At 47.6% G+C, this 15,560-nt stretch overlaps 1 protein-coding gene across 1 annotated transcript in view; it reads right to left on the reverse strand.

Annotated features, from left to right (window-relative positions):
* The window catches only part of BRINP1 (BMP/retinoic acid inducible neural specific 1), a 104,426-nt gene that overhangs the window by 57,260 nt on the left and 31,606 nt on the right, over positions 1-15,560 (reverse strand). The window contains exon 2 of the mRNA XM_064171586.1: positions 13,495-13,762. Coding sequence (XP_064027656.1) covers positions 13,495-13,712 — 218 coding nt within the window. The 5' untranslated portion in view covers positions 13,713-13,762. The remainder of the gene's footprint in view (positions 1-13,494; positions 13,763-15,560) is intronic.

The raw sequence follows: 15,560 nt of genomic DNA on the forward strand, positions 1-15,560 counted from the left end.
TTCTCCTTAACTGGTCTCTAAAATGTCTAGTTGCTCCCTGTCTTTGTTGAAACTGATGGCAAGAGAGAGTACAGCATGGGCTTTTGGGCCAGCAAGGGATGAAGGCTGAAGCATGCCACATGGGCATGATGAAAGAGTCCCTTCAGTTTGGAGATAAGAAACTCCAGGGGGCAAAACACCTCCTGCCATAATTCCAGAGAAGAGAATTTCCATGTCATTGCTTAAGAAGTGCTGTGCATTGTGGACACAATTCAGCCTGTGGAAGCACAGTGGTGACCAGCTGGCTCTTGCGACATCTAGATGACACATGAAGAGCCTGTGTTAGGGTAAAGTTTGGCCCTGCAAAGCTGTCTGAGAGTCATGGACAGCAAGAGAGGACATGTTAATGTAACTGTACCATAGCACCATAGCACAGCTTTCATGGAGACTCTTTTCTCCATGTAAGCCCTTGCACTGCAAGCAAAAGCACAAGCAGGCCTGACCTGACTGGGAATTTGATGTAATGGCTTCTTCTTCTGGCTGCTCACCCCTCTGCTGGGAGCTGTCTGCACATTAAAGCAGCTGTTGGTTGCACTCGGGTCGTGTTTCCCAGCTTTCTTTTGCAGTCAGAAGGGCTGGAAACTCTTCCCTCCCTCCCCTCGCTCATTTCTTAATTAAAGCTTAAATTCTGATGTCGTCACATGACTGTAGGAGCAGAGCCCCAGGCAGGCATTTAGTGCTCTGTGTTGTCAGCGGGACTTTGATTTAGAAGCATAGCAGAGACTTTAGAGAATCCCATCCCTCTGCTACGCCCCAGCCTGGCCCTGCTCCCAGCTGCTGGTCTCAAACCTCAAGGCTTGCCTTTCACGGCAGCTGCTGGAGCAGGATGGAGGCTTTTCCATTCTGCAGAGCATTGGAACAATGCAGAAGATCTCTGTCCTGTTGAAACAGAGTGGCTGGAGAGCCAGGCAGCTGCAGGGAGTCCAGCAGGGAAAGAGGAAGTGGCAGCACCTGCCTGTAGCCTACGCTGCACAGAGCCTCCAGCCCAGCCATCTCAGTAGATGTGCATGCCAGTGGAGCATGCAGCTCCCATCCCTAACCCTCCCCTCCCTCTCAGCTGAGGGAGCTGGGTCTGTTCAGCCTGGAGAAGAGAAGTGTCTTGGGAGACTTTAAAGCAGCTTTTCAGTACCTAAAGGGGGCCACACGAAAGTTGGGTAGGGACTGCTTACAAGGGCTTGTAGCGATAAGGCAAGGGGCAAAAGGTGTAAACTAGAGCAGGGTAGATTTAAATTGGACATTAGGAAGAAGTTATCTACCACGAGGGTGGTAACACTCTGAAAGTTCCAGAGAAACTGTGGACAAGTCATCCCTGGAATTGCTTAAGACTGGGCTGGATAAGGTTTTGAGCATCCATGAGAGGTGTTCCTGCTCATGGCAGGGGGTTTATAGCTAGATGATCTTTAAGGTTCCTTCCTGTTCAAGCCATTCTATGATTCCACGATTCTCTTTCTCACCTGATGAGATGTATTTAACCAGCAAAATGACTCTTTAGTGAAGGGAACCCCATTACATCTTCCTGCAAATGGTGGTCACTATGTCAGCAGCAGAAGGCTGTGACGTGCTGCAGATTTGGAATCCAGGTCTGATCACCTGAGACACAGAGATTCCAGGCTTGCAAATAGCATCCTTGGTGCACAGATTTGGCAGCCCAAATATTGCCTTCATACCATCCCCCAGGAACAGATCAAGTTCCACCTGTCCAGGGCTCTCCATCAGGGAAACTAATGCTTCACCAAGCCACCTACATGCTGCATCAGCTCCTTCACCAGGCATACATATGCTGCAGCACGCAGAGAAAAAGATGGCTTACAAAGGTGTATTTGATTTCATCCTGGCTAACCAAACCCTTTGCCCTCCCTTCTGCAGGCAAAGCTGGTTCCTGGGTTTCTTCTCAGATGTGTCCTTGGGATCAGTACCTGCACTTAGCAGTTTAACACAGGAAACCAGCCTGGATGTCTCCAAGTGCTCCAGTGGGACACATCTCGTTCCATTTACAGAGGCTGGTGGGTGGCAATCAGCAAAAAAGAAAGAAGAAAAAACCCAAACCCAACTACTTTTGAGAACCCGAGGGAAACATTAGGGGGATCCAGAAATAGAACCCCCCCTGTAATAGGTACAGTCATGCCATCCCCTAGTGCTACACTGGTGCCAGAACAAAACTATTTCATGCATCTAACTGGATGCCTTTTTTTTTTCCTTCCCAATGTAACAGCTTCTCTGCTGAAATAAACATCTGCCTGATTTCAAAGCAGAATTCATACTCTTCTCACAAATAAAAGAGTGAAGTTTTCTCCTTGCATTGTTAGCCTTTAAATATGCTCCCAAGCCACTGGACCACAGTCTGCTAGTCTGGAGAAACCTGAGCTGAACGTGCAGAGTCATTGCTGTGCAGCATTCTGAGGAGCAGCCTCAGGAAGCCTGCTCAGCACAGCCCCTCACTTTTCATGTGGAGCTGAAAAGATCTTCCCACCAAGCAAGGTCTTGGAGAGGACTGTGTAGAAAGCTCTATTCTAGAGAAGCAGGTTGCAGATCTCTTTGGAAAGGTTCAATAACCAGAAACATTTCCCTGTGTTATTTCTGGCATTGGCTGGGAGCATGGGTAAAATATTCACTCCTCCTTCAGAAAGGGCATTTTTTGTGCTTGAGCATGCACCTTTGCAGAAGTGTGCCAATACCCAGCCCAGCCAGCCAGGAGCTTACCCAGGCCAGCAGGCAGTGAGATGCCTTTCCAGGCACACAGCTCCCATGGCTGCTTTCCTCCAGAGGAACTGGCATGTCCTAACCATGAGAGCCCTATCACAGTGTGAACTTTGCATGGTGCATTGCTTCTGCTCCATTCCCTACAGCGTGGGCATGCACTGCCATGTTGAGATGAGGGCCTGCCCTTCCCTAAAGCTTGGCCAGATGTTCTGCTCTAATATCTTTGCAGCTCTGAGTGTATCAAAGGCTGATGCTGTTAATCCTTCCATTTGCCCTCTGTTCTCAAGACTATCAAAGAGAAGAAGAGGTGTGTCCTTCTGTCAAGTCCTGCAGCTGCCAGGGATGTTTGCAAGCCCTCACCATCTGAATCCAAACACAGCCAGAGCAGCTGCTCCTCCCGCCCCAGTGAGAGGGGGTTGAGACCAAGCTCAGCCTCGCAGCCCCAGAACTAAGCACTGCACCGCTCAGCTCGACTCATTCCCTGCCATCCCCAGCTCCTGCCTTTATTCTGCTTACATAAATCCATGAAAAGCTTCCCGTGCTCAGGAAGAGACATTATGCAGGGAATGTAACAACACTGGTCCCTGAACTGCATGAAGAATGAAGGTGGTGGCTAAAGGAGAAGCTACGTGATGGAACTGGCTGGTTGATGCCTGTCACTGCATGGCTCGTGTTTGCCAAGCTGCTGTGCTTGAGCTGGTGAGACAGGAATGTAAATTGTGGCTCTCTTGTAAAGTTGCATAAACTTGTAGTAATGTCATTTTTAGATTGCCATTTACATTGAGGAGAACAGCAGAAGGCTTCGTTGTTTACATGCACTGTGGAAATAGATTTAGATCTTTGGTTTGCACACATTTACTTACAAAGGCATTTTGCTGATTGCAAACCAATGTACATCACTCGTTTACATGCATAATGTAAACTATGGAGATTTGGTATTTTTGTGCCATGTGATGCTGCACAGATTTCCATTGCTCATTCCACACAGAGGCAAGAGCCTCCTTTCATCTCAGCTCCCTCTGTCCTTCAATTGCTGCGTTGCCTCTCCTGCAAAAAAAAGGTAAAAAAAGCCTTGCCTCTGCCTGGCAAACATAAAAGTTGATGTCCCCTTTAAACACACAGCATAAAAACCTAATAGGAAAACCTTGTCAGCAGAACTTCAGCATGACTAAAAAAGCCAAAGCAAAGATGAAAAAGCCAAACAGTGCCTATCAATTTGTACCAGTGCAAAGCATCACCTTAATGCTGTTTGGGAAGAACCTTCACAGTGCTTTTTTGAATGCCTCAGGCATCCAAGTACCTGGAACAGGACTGAAAACTTACCAGGATATGTGTATGAGAGAGGAACTCTCACTACACCCATGTTGTATACTTTGTCCCAGTCAGGTCTCAGCATCCAGCTGACACTGGCACAGGCTGCCCAGGGAGGTTATGGATGCTCCCTCACTGGAGGTGTTCAAGGCCAGGTTGGGTGAGGCCTTGAGTGACCTGTTCTGGTGGGAGGTGTCCCTGTCTATGGCAGGGGGTTTGAACTGTATGAGCTTTGAGGTCCCTTCCAACCTAAACCACTCTACGATTCATTCTGTGATTCTATGATTATGAACAAGCAGGATTCCTCTCAGAGCAAAGCTCCAATCCTGCTGCTCATCTTGCTGTGCCTCCCTTGCCCAGTGCTGCTGGGGAAATGATTTCTTTTTCTTTATCCTAAGATCACAGAATCATAGAATCAGTCAGGGTTGGAAGGGACCACAAGGATCAGCCAGTTCCAACCCCCCTGCTATGCCCAGGGACACCCTACCCTAGAGCAGGCTGCACACAGCCTCAGCCAGCCTGGCCTTAAACACCTCCAGGGATGGAGTCTCAACACTTCCGTGGGCAACCCATTCCAGCCTCTCACCACTCTCATGCTCAACAACTTCCTCCTCACTTTCACTCTGAATCTCCCTACCTCCAACTTTGCTCCATCGCCCCCAGTCCTGTCATTCCCTGATAGTCTAAAAAGTCCTACCCAGATTTTTTGTAGCCTCCTTCAGATCCTGGAAGGCCACAAGAAGGTCACCTGGGAGCCTCCTCTGCTCCAGCCTGTACAGCCCCAACTGTTTCAGTCTGTGCTCACAGCAGAGCTGCTGCAGCCCTCTGAGCATCCTCATGGCTCTGCTCTGGACACTCTCCAGCATCTCCACATCCCTCTTGTCCCAGGGGCTCCAGAACTGAATGCAGTACTCCAGGTGGGGTCTCAGCAGAGCGGAGTAGAGGGGGAGAATCACCTCTCTCCACCTACTGGCCTGATGCTAGAAGCTGAGCTCAAGGGAAGCCAAAGCTGAACCCTGGGAAGTTTTAAGATTTCAGAGTAACAGTAGTTCCTTATTTCAAGGACATAAAAACTACTTCCAATTCAACAGAAACCGAAGGAGCAAGTTGAAGAGCAAACAGCTAAACAAAATACACTCAAAATCAAAATGTTTCACTTTTGACATTTTTAAGAGGCATTTGTTGACTTTGTGTTTTTGAGATGAGCTTTTTATGCCTTAAAAATTGCCCCTCAAAAAAAAAAACAAAGAAGTTTTTCCCTGGATTAATAAAATCAAAACAAATAGCAAAGCTTAAACTTTTCACTGAGCCCAAAATGAAATGTTTTGATTTTTTCATTTCGCTGAAAAGTTGAGCAAACATCCATTGCAGATCAACCCCCTTTTTAATGTTATTTTTGTGCCATGCAACCAGTGAACCACAAAATCAATTATTTGTACAGCTCTAGTCGCCAGTAGATTAAATTCAATCCAATAGAAGGACAGCAAAAAAGAGTCAATGAGGAGTGGAGAAATGGGAGAAGAAGAATGGGCTGAAAAAATGGTGGAAGCAGCTCTAATAGATCTTGTCTCTGCCAAAAGTTAGCCTGTGTTTTCACAGCCAGCTCAATACAACTTTAATCCACACCAAGGCTAGAAACAACAGTCTCCTAGACCTACTAGTCCCCTTGCTGCCTCCACCCATGCAGTTCTGCCCTTTTACTATCACCTAGAATCACAGAAGCATTTTGGTTGGGAGGGTCCTTTCAAATCATCATTCCAGCACTGCCAGTTCATCACTAAACCCATGTGCCTCAACACCACATCTATACAGCTTTGAAAGCCCTCCAGGGATGAGGGCTCCACCACTTCCCCAGGCAGCCTGTTCCAGGGCTTGACAACTTTTTGGGGGAAGAAATTTTTCCTAAGTTGTGCCAGGGTAGGTCTAGGCTGGATGTTAGGAGGAAGTTCTTCACAGAGAGAGTGATTGGCATTGGAATGGGCTGCCCAGGGAGGTGGTGAAGGCACTGTCCCTGGAGGTGATCAAAAAAAAGCCTGGATGAGGCACTTAGTGCCATGGTCTGGTTGACTGGATAGGGCTGGGGGATAGGTTGGACTGGATGATCTTAGAGGTCTCTTCCAACCTGGTTGATTCTATGATTCTATTATTCTATGATTCTATGAGACATTTAAACTTCCTCAACCCTCACCTCACTACCACCTCCTGTCAGATAGTTGTAGAGAGCAGGAAGGTCCTTCCAAACTTCCTTTCATCCACACTAAACAATCCCAGTTCCCTCAGCTGTCCCTCAGCAGACCTGTCCTCCAGACCCTTCACCAGCTTTGTTGTCTTCTCTGGACACTCTCCAGCAACTCAATGTCCTTCTTGAAGTGAGACACTCAAAACTGATCCCCGTATTCAAAGTGTGGTTTCATCAAGGTTGGACTGGATGATCTTGGAGGTCTCTTCCAACCTAATTGATTCTGTGATTCTAAGTTCAGGGGAACAATCCCTGCCCAGCTCCTGTTGGACACATTATTCCTGATGCAGGGCAGGATGCTGTTTGCTTTCATGGCCACCTGAGCACACATTGGCTCATCTTCAGCTGGCTGTTGACTGGCAACCCCAGGTCCCTTTCCATTTGGCAGCTTTCCAACCATTCTTCTCCAAGCCTTCCATATTGCATGGGGTTGGTGTCACCTGGCCACACAACTAATGCAACCAGAGAAGTGATCTAGCTGAGAATGAACTCTTTTTCTTTTCCTTTTGTTTTGTTTTTTTTTTTCCCATGACAGGTTGGTTTTCTGCCAGTTCCTCAGCTGTAGAAATCACAGGTTTGCAGGAAACTATCCTGAAAGCTCAGGAAAGACAACATTTCTGTGAGGAGCACTGCTAAAATCACTCCTAGAACACTCACATTTAGTAGCCAGATTGTCCAAGTCCTGTGACTGAATGTAGGAGTTGCATTCTGCTTAGCAATATTAGAAGCTCATAATGCTCCCAGCTGGAGAGCCAGAGCAAGCAGCCTTAGCAACCCTGCTGCTGTGGATGCAGGTCCTGGGGCTGTGGGCAGTGCTGGGGATGTGCTACAACAGCTTTTTCCCAGCCAATAAATTGCTGAATTTTCCTTGAAGTCAACAGCTTCACATATTTATGCCACAGAGAGCCCAGCTCATTGTTTTTAATTTGTGGTGCCATAAAACCTTGAAAGTTTTGTGGGACAGTTTTGTGAGGCCAAATTTTTTTTTTCCCTTCCTTTTATGTTTCTCTTTCCTCTAGGGGAAAATTGAAGCAGCAGAACAGCATATGCATTTCTAAGTCAGTTATAGCCCATGTTACATGTCCAGCAATGATCCTTGCTTCATGTTTATTCTCTTCCCCTTCTGTGAGGGAATGACACATTTAGAGAGCACGTAGCTGCTCAGATTTGTGGCTTTTTTAGGACTAAATAAAAATCTCTAGTGTGCCTGAATGCATTCAGCAGCACAAATCCCTTTATGAGCACCCAGTTTAGTGTCCACTCTGAATCAGAGACAGGGAAATCACAGAAATGTTAGTTAGATGGGACCCTGGGGTCCCTAATGTAACCTCCTACTTGAAGCAGGACAATCACCAGCTCTTGAGGACATCAGCTGGGATTTTGTCCAGCCAAGCCTTGAAAAGTGCCAGGCATGGAGATACCTCTCAGCTCTCTATTGGCCTGTTCCAGACCTGCACCAACCTGTTACATTAGGAAGAAAAAAACAAAGGGTTTATTTCTCCAGATCATCCATCCATCCATCCATCTGTAGCTAGCTGGTGCAACCAGTCTCTCACAACCTTCCCTGCTCTCTCATCACAGAGACTGTAGTTCATCTGTGTATATTCATGGACCCTACTGCAATGGGTGTACATCCCAATCCATCTGTAGCTAGCTGGTGCAACCAGTCTCTCACAACCTTCCCTGCTCTCTCATCACAGAGACTGTAGTTCATCTGTGTATATTCATGGACCCTACTGCAATGGGTGTACATCCCAATCCATCTGCAGCTAGCTGGTGCAACCAGTCTCTCATAACCTTTCCTGCTCTCTCATCACAGGGACTGTAGTTCTTTGTATATTCATGGACCCTACTGCAATGGGTGTACATTTGGTCCCATCACTCTTCAAGCAGAGTGATGACAGAATGGTGAGGATTAGAAGAGACCTCTAGAGATTATCCAGTCTAAACCTACTGCTAGAGCAGGATCACCTAGAGTAGATCACTCAGGAACATGTCCAGGTGGGTTTTTAGTGCTTCCACAGACAGAGATTCCACAACCTTTCTGGGCAGCCTGCTCCAGTGCTCTGCCACCATTAAAGGGAGCCTCCTGTGTTTGAATTTGCATCCCTTGCCTTTTGTCCTGTCATGGGGCAAACCTGGGTCTCATGGAATGGGGCAGGACTGACTGGTTCGTTGCCACATCCCTCACTAAGCTTTGAATCCGCTGGTACATTTTAACCAGACTTGGCAGAGGTGCCAAAAGTATTCTGTATTTGCAGGTTTCATGACATTAGCAGCTTTCCAATGGACCTGCTGCAGGAGAAACTGCAAAGCAAGCAGATCTCTTTTTTACACCCCAGGGTTTCCCTGCTCTCTTACACACAGAGCTAGATTTCTCTGTCCCTACTGTCACTTCAGAAAATGGAATTAAACTCCCACACGTGGAGAAATCCACATTTCCTCTTGTACATGCACATTCCCCTTCTAGCCCTGTGTGATCATCCACTTTATGTTGCTGTCATCCCTTACATCCAAACATCTTGCAGCATTTAATTAAGTCTGCCCAGCAACACAGAGCAGAAAAGTGCTGTCAGCTCCCATTCCTGTGTGGTGGGAGGGAGCCAAGGCCTGGAGAAGTGAGCTTACTCACAGCCACACTGTAAGCCTGGGGCAGATAGATGGGTACTGCCTGCACTACCCCTCTGCCTAACTGTGAGTGCCTCTTCCCAAGGTGATGCTTGCTGTCTCTGCTGTAGGAAAGGTGGCAGTGGCAGCTTGGCTACCCAACTGAAGTGACCATCTCACCAATTCTCTAGTCTCCCAAGCCTCATCCCAGACATTGAACAACAAAGCCTAATTTTCTTCTAGAGGTTTGTTTTTCTGGACCTTGCTTAAAGTGAGCAGCATGGTTAGTGAAACGTCTCTGTGCCAGTGCTTCTGCCTGGCCATTTGCATACTGTATTCAGGTGCTCAGTCTGCAGTTTCTTTTGCTTTGCTTTATAGCTAAGTAATCAATTTCTGGGAGAAGAAAAGAGGACAACATGACAATACACTTCCAAGAAGTGGACTGGAGCTGTTAACTACTGTCTCATGGTAACAGAAATGTTTTCTGGTCTGAGCAGTGCACTGGTCCCAAAGCTAAGCTGAGCTTCATCTTTTTTCCAGCCTTCATGCAGTACCTAGCACCCAAGGCTCTCATGACTAGGAACAACAACGTGGATGGTGATAATGAATATGCAGATATCCCACAAACCACTCTCAGCATCTGCCATCCTATCTACATTAGCAACAGAGTGCACAGATAATGATCAAAGCAGCATTTTCCTGCCAGAGGCCCCCCTTAAACTATCCTTATTAGTATGAATCGATGCTGATTAATGTGCTTCCTTAATGCAATTGTATCTTCCCCTTCTGTTCAGGATTTAATAAAGACCATCTCCCCCTTTTTCTGCTCTCCTCCTAATATCATATGAAAGGTGCAAGCCTTGACTGAGGGTACCAGGAAAATCAGTTGTCCAAGTTTTGGGAGGGAGATAAAAATCAGCTACAATGAAATACTCAGAAGGAGGGAATGAGCCTTTGGAAGCTGTAACACTGAACTGCTTTGCTGTGCTAGGATGGGAGATCTGGAACCAGGCATCCTATGAAAAGATATCGGCAGTGATGCTATTCCACAGCAGTTCTGCTTACACAGCATACAAAAGAGCTTTGCTAGCCAGGACAGGCCCTTCGCTTGCTGCTGACAGACCGCTGGCCCGTAGCCGTGATGCAAGGAGAAGTGTTGTGTGCTTAAGTTTGGTCTTGCTTCCTGTTTAACATCACCTATAAAAGGAATAAAATGCTGCCTTTTGCTGCATGCTGCCATGTAGCCTGGACTGAGGCTTTCTCTCTGTGGGTTTCAGTGCAAATGACACGGTCCTAATGTGCTGTGTCCATGCTCCAGCACAGCAAGACACCAGGGAAATCACCACTTACAGGAGACAGTGTTTTCAATTAGAGATGGGTGAGGTCCCCTTGCCTGATTTCACATCCGCTGCAAATTCTTGGTTGCTGTGGCTGGTTTGAGGTCTGCTGCTCTTGGCCTTAGGAGAAGAGCAGTGGTTAGGTCAAACATCATTCAGCAAACTCACCAGTGCCCTGAGGAACTGTCTGACCAAGGGAAAAAGAACAAACCAGCCAACCAAAAAACAAGGATGGGAGGAGAAGAACACTGTCAGAGAAGACTACACAGAAAATTCCCAGGCTCCATATCAGCTGCTTTTCTAAGGGAAGGAGTGATATCCTTTATGTAGGATATGTGCCTCCCTTGGGCTAATCTAGTGCAAAGAGCAATTGAGAGACATCATCTGGGAGAAGGGAGGCTTCTATGTTGGAATTAAACAGTTGACAAAATCCCAACAGCTTTACAGATTCTTGAAGTCAATTTAAGGAGCCCACAAAATGAGATTTCCCCCTGCAGTAAAATGATGTCTTCTGGAGGGGAGTGGTGAGCTCAGAGTCCAGCTGACTGCTAGAACTGGCGGTGGCTGCACTAATTCAACACAGCTAGACTGACTTTAAACACTACCTAAAAAATGCATGGGCCCAATTTTAAAGTGACCACTTCTGCCATCAGGGCTGATACTGTAAACAAATAGACATCCAGCATCTAGCCAGCCTCCTACCTAATGGCTCCATCTGCTCTACTGAAGCACAGGAGGTTTTCCCCTCCTCCTCAGCTGACTGTAGCAGGAGCAATAGCTAGTCCCATGGAGTGTGTTTTCAAAGTGCTCAAATTATGACACACAAGGCTGGATTTCTCCAACCTATCAGCCCACTCCTCCAGCTTAATATGTGGTATTTAGCCATGAGATACAACCCTGGGTGCCCTGGAGTTCTCCCTATACCTCCCTAAATTCTCTCTCTACCTACTTGCTCTGAGCTTTGTCTCCTCCCCAGTTTCTGTTGTGAACAATGACTTCTCCAGCATTGTGACCATCCACAAGACCCTTCTCAGACAGCTCCCATGCATGCAGAATGCTGCTGCTCCCATGCTGGAAGAAGGAGGACGCTGTGTCCTCTCCATGTTGCAAGTGCCTTTCACAAATGCTTTGGCAATATCCAGCAGAAAAGAAGGAAAATAGATCACTTTCTGCTTCCTATGTGTAAAGATCACCCTGATGCAAGACAAGCCTTCAAATTCCTACCAGTCTCCTGCAAGCTGAAGGGAAATGTGTTCCTCGTAGCAGCTAAAAGTAGAAATCACAGGCTTTGCATTCTAACAACCTTTTAGCTTCTGTATGAAACCAGAGACAACAAAGCCACAGCACAGGCTGCCTGCTCTGGGTGTGAATTCACTCGTGGAAAACCTTTCAGGAAAGGTTGCCCACAAACCCCTGTCAGGTGTAACACAGGTATGTCTGAGTCTGCCTTTGGGGAGAGGCATGGATTAAATGACCTCTCAAGGTCCTTCCAGACCCGTTTCTCCGTGATTCTTAGAGACAGGATCCCAGGGTTGATGGATCTCTGGCCTGACCTACAGTGACAGCTCTTAGACGTGTCTGAGCACATCCACTGCACGAATTTCTCTCCCTCTGCAGCCCCTCTAGACTGCTGTGGTGGCATTCAGGGCTGAGCAGCTCTTTAGCAAAGGGCAGAGCCACTGCCAGGGGCATTGCATGGGGCAGTCTCGATCAGAGTGGATGTTGTCAGGCAGGACAGGAGGAGAGAGGATATCCACAATCAGGAAGAAAGCCTTTTTGCAAAAGGCATGTTTGCTCTGCTCCTGTGTGCAAGCAAAGGCAGTCAGGCATCCTTAGTAGAAGCGTGGCAGCACAGTCTCTAGTTTTGGGGGCTCTTCCCCCTGAGCTGTTTTGAATAAAGAGGACAAGCCAGGACAGTATTTTCAATCCATGCTAACCTGCCCCTGCAGTGTGGGCTGCTGAAAGGGGAGGGTGACACCACACTTCCCGGAGGCCATGGGACAGGCACAACTCATTTTTCTTCCCTAGACATGGATGATGTCATTATTACTCTGCAAGTGATTTTGGCTCTCTGCCCACGGGAGAACACTGCCTGCGCACATGTGGTATCCATGCTGCCCCCATCCCCCAGCCATCCTGTGTGTGTATCCCTGGCCATGTTGCTAGTGGACTATTCAACAGCACTTTCCTGGCTGCTGGTTTGCATGGTTGTGCTTCCAAGTCTCCTTCTGGAACACAACAGGACTATATAATTATGCAAATGCACACACGCCTGTGAGAGTGTTGTGGTCTCTTTGGCTTTCAGCACAAACCTCACAATGCTTTCTGGCCTATTCCCTTTCCCTTCAAAGCTGTTGCTGCTTTAATAGGAGACTCACATGAGAACCCCAGCTTTTTATGGTAAAGTGGAAAAAGAAAAGGGTGCTACAGGATATCACAGCTGGCAAGAAGGACTTGGAAGAGGGAACAGCTAAGGCTTGGAGACAGAAAACAAAGGAAAATCCAAGTTCTGCCTATTCTCTGATGGTTTTTAATTGGAAGACTTTTGAACCAAGACCACAGTTCAGGGGCCAAGCTCAGCTTGCATAAGGAGACAATCTACCTAGGTCTGTGATCAGCTTTACATAGCTAAGGCTCAAGCAAAGCAGTGTGAGAACTGAGGCACTGATATGTGTCTTGTCATCTTTATCACAGTATCACAGTATCACAGTATCATCAGGGTTGGAAGAGACCTCACAGATCATCAAGTCCAACCCTTTACCACAGTGCTCAAGGTTAGACCATGGCACCAAGTCCCACGTCCAACCTTGCCTTGAACTGCCCCAGGGACGTATGTCTGTTCTTGCCCATGTAAACCTGAAGCTACTGGCTGTTCACGTGCAAGGGTTTGATATCAAGCTTTGGTCTGCCTTTGGGTGCACTGATTTGAAAGAGGCACTCATGAACCTGCCCAGGAACTTATCTGCCACCACAAGTGAAGTGCACCCACACTCTTGGTCCCTTTTCATCTGCATGTATGTCATGCACATCGCCACGGTACCGCAGCACCTTCATCTCACCACCAGAGCACTGCACCTGAGACTTTGAAGCAGTTTGCATTGCCAGCTGAAGAACTTGAAGAACTAAAGAAACGTTTCCAGGTGGAATGGGGGCAGTGATTTGTCTGCCATTGACTACGAGCCTTGAGTCTAAGGGAACTGGCTGAGTTCCCCCCACCTAACCACCTCTCCAAGCTACGGATGCTGCAGGAAAGCAACGTACCTGTATATTTTATATCTGGTTGTAAATCCTTGACGATGTCTTTCCACAAAGGATAAGTAGCTCCGTGAGTGATGGAAAGGCCCCCTGTCTGAAATAAGCCAATCAAATTCCTTGGAGACATGTTGGTTGGTAGCAGCTGGGTCCTGGTGGGAGGGCTGTACTAGTATATGGTCCCATATAAACAGGAGGTAGAGGAACTCAACAAGCCTCCAGTTCATGCTTTTCTGTCTGCCTTTTTCCTCTCATTCTTGCTCCATTCTGTGGAGTCCTGTTGAAAAAGAGAGGGAAGAAGAGGAAGGAGAGAGAGAGAGAAACAGAGGGGAGGAAAGGGAGGAGGGAGAGAAAGAGAGAGATCAAAAATGGGAATTGCTTTGATCCTTTGACAACTGTCTCTCAGGGTGAAAATAGACATAAAAAAATCAAGATTTAAAAGAGTTCACTCCCTGTGTTACAGCTTGGAGTACTTGGCAGTGTTTTATTCATGTACCTAAGTGGTGCCTTTAACCTCCTGAGCATATATCACCTTTGAAATCATCAGGTCCTGACCTGAGACATCCTCACCACAGCTTCTCCATCATTCCCCTCGTGAAGTTCTCCACGGTGCTGCAAAGGCAGGTGAAGGCTGGGAACAGGAGGTGGCCGCACCCTAGGCTACAATTACCCCTTTATGGTCCCTTTAATGCTGTGCCAGAGAAACGTGTCTCCTGCTTTCATGTCTCTCTGATGATCTGTAATCCATACTCCACACAACCTGAGCAATCTATAAAGACCCAGCTTTTTCTTTCAAGTGTTGCCAAAAAAAAAAAAGAGAGAGAGAGAAAAGAAACAAACCAAAATAATTACTCAGGCCTCAGCGTTGAGCACATGGGGGACACACAGACACACACATGCACACACAGGCACACACACAGCCATGAAATCCTGCCCAGATTTGACAGATAAAAATCACCTCAACCTGCTTTCCCTGCCTGGGTGTTTGGGAGGTGTGTGTCTGGTGGAATGGGACAGGGTCTGTTGCTATTTTGATTACAGGAGGACCTTAAGGGTCTTCCCAAGATCAAGGCTCTGCAGGGTGACATACTGAACATGCACATTCAGTGTAGGAGATTTACTGGGGAGCTTAAGGGGATGCTTCACAGCACCTGGAGCAGGGCGTGCTGTGGCTTACATGGTGGGAGAGAGGCTGTCCTGTTGCATCTCACCACTGAATCCTTCTGCACCCCATTATCGAGAAGGCTGCAGACAGCCCTGCGATGAGCCAGCTCCTCTCCCCAGTGTGTTTAAGTGCTACACAGACAAGACATATGATGAGTGGGAAGGGAAAGAGAGGAGTGAAACACCTTGCCAAAGGTTACACAGCAAGCCACAGATACAGCTGGAAGAGAGCCCTTGCCTCCTGACTCCTCTTTCCAGTATTTCAGCCGTTAGATCATCCTCCTCCACAGTCATGCTGTTGGCATGGTGCCCCTCCCTGAATGAAGTCTTGTGCTTCGTTGGTGGAAGGTGAAAGGATGCTCAGCTGGCACCATGCACCTGGCATAGACCCCCTCCCCTTCTGCTTCCTAACCACAATGCAGCTGCAACAGCTCATTGGGTTGTGCTCCTCCTCGCTGGGAGTTGCTGATGCTGCTCTGAAAAGTCCTCTCCATACGCAGGATGTGTTCCTCCTCCTGCCCACCTCCTGTCCATCTGGCTCTCCTGATGAGTTTTGTGGAGGATGTGCCAACACAGTGGGCATGCCTGGGCAGGCAGAGTGATCTTAAGGTTGTATCCCCCGCTCTTTGAGCACAAACCTGGCCAAAAGTTGTCCTCAGGGCTGATGACACATCCCTCTTTCTGCAGAATACAGCACGGAGAGACTGTAGCTACTCTTTAAGGGATGAGAACTCAGGCTGTACAGAGCTCTGCTACAGTGAGATTTAGTGTCAGGCATATTTCCTTGTCTACAGAAACACTTCTAGGTTTGAGTCTAAGTCACAGAATCATAGAAAGGTGAGGTTGGCAAGGCATCTCTGGACGTCATCTACTCCAGCCCCCTAGCTAATACAGGTACAGCTGGATCAGGT

The sequence above is a fragment of the Pogoniulus pusillus genome, chromosome 35 (assembly GCF_015220805.1).
Source record: "Pogoniulus pusillus isolate bPogPus1 chromosome 35, bPogPus1.pri, whole genome shotgun sequence".
Classification (NCBI taxonomy): domain Eukaryota; kingdom Metazoa; phylum Chordata; class Aves; order Piciformes; family Lybiidae; genus Pogoniulus; species Pogoniulus pusillus.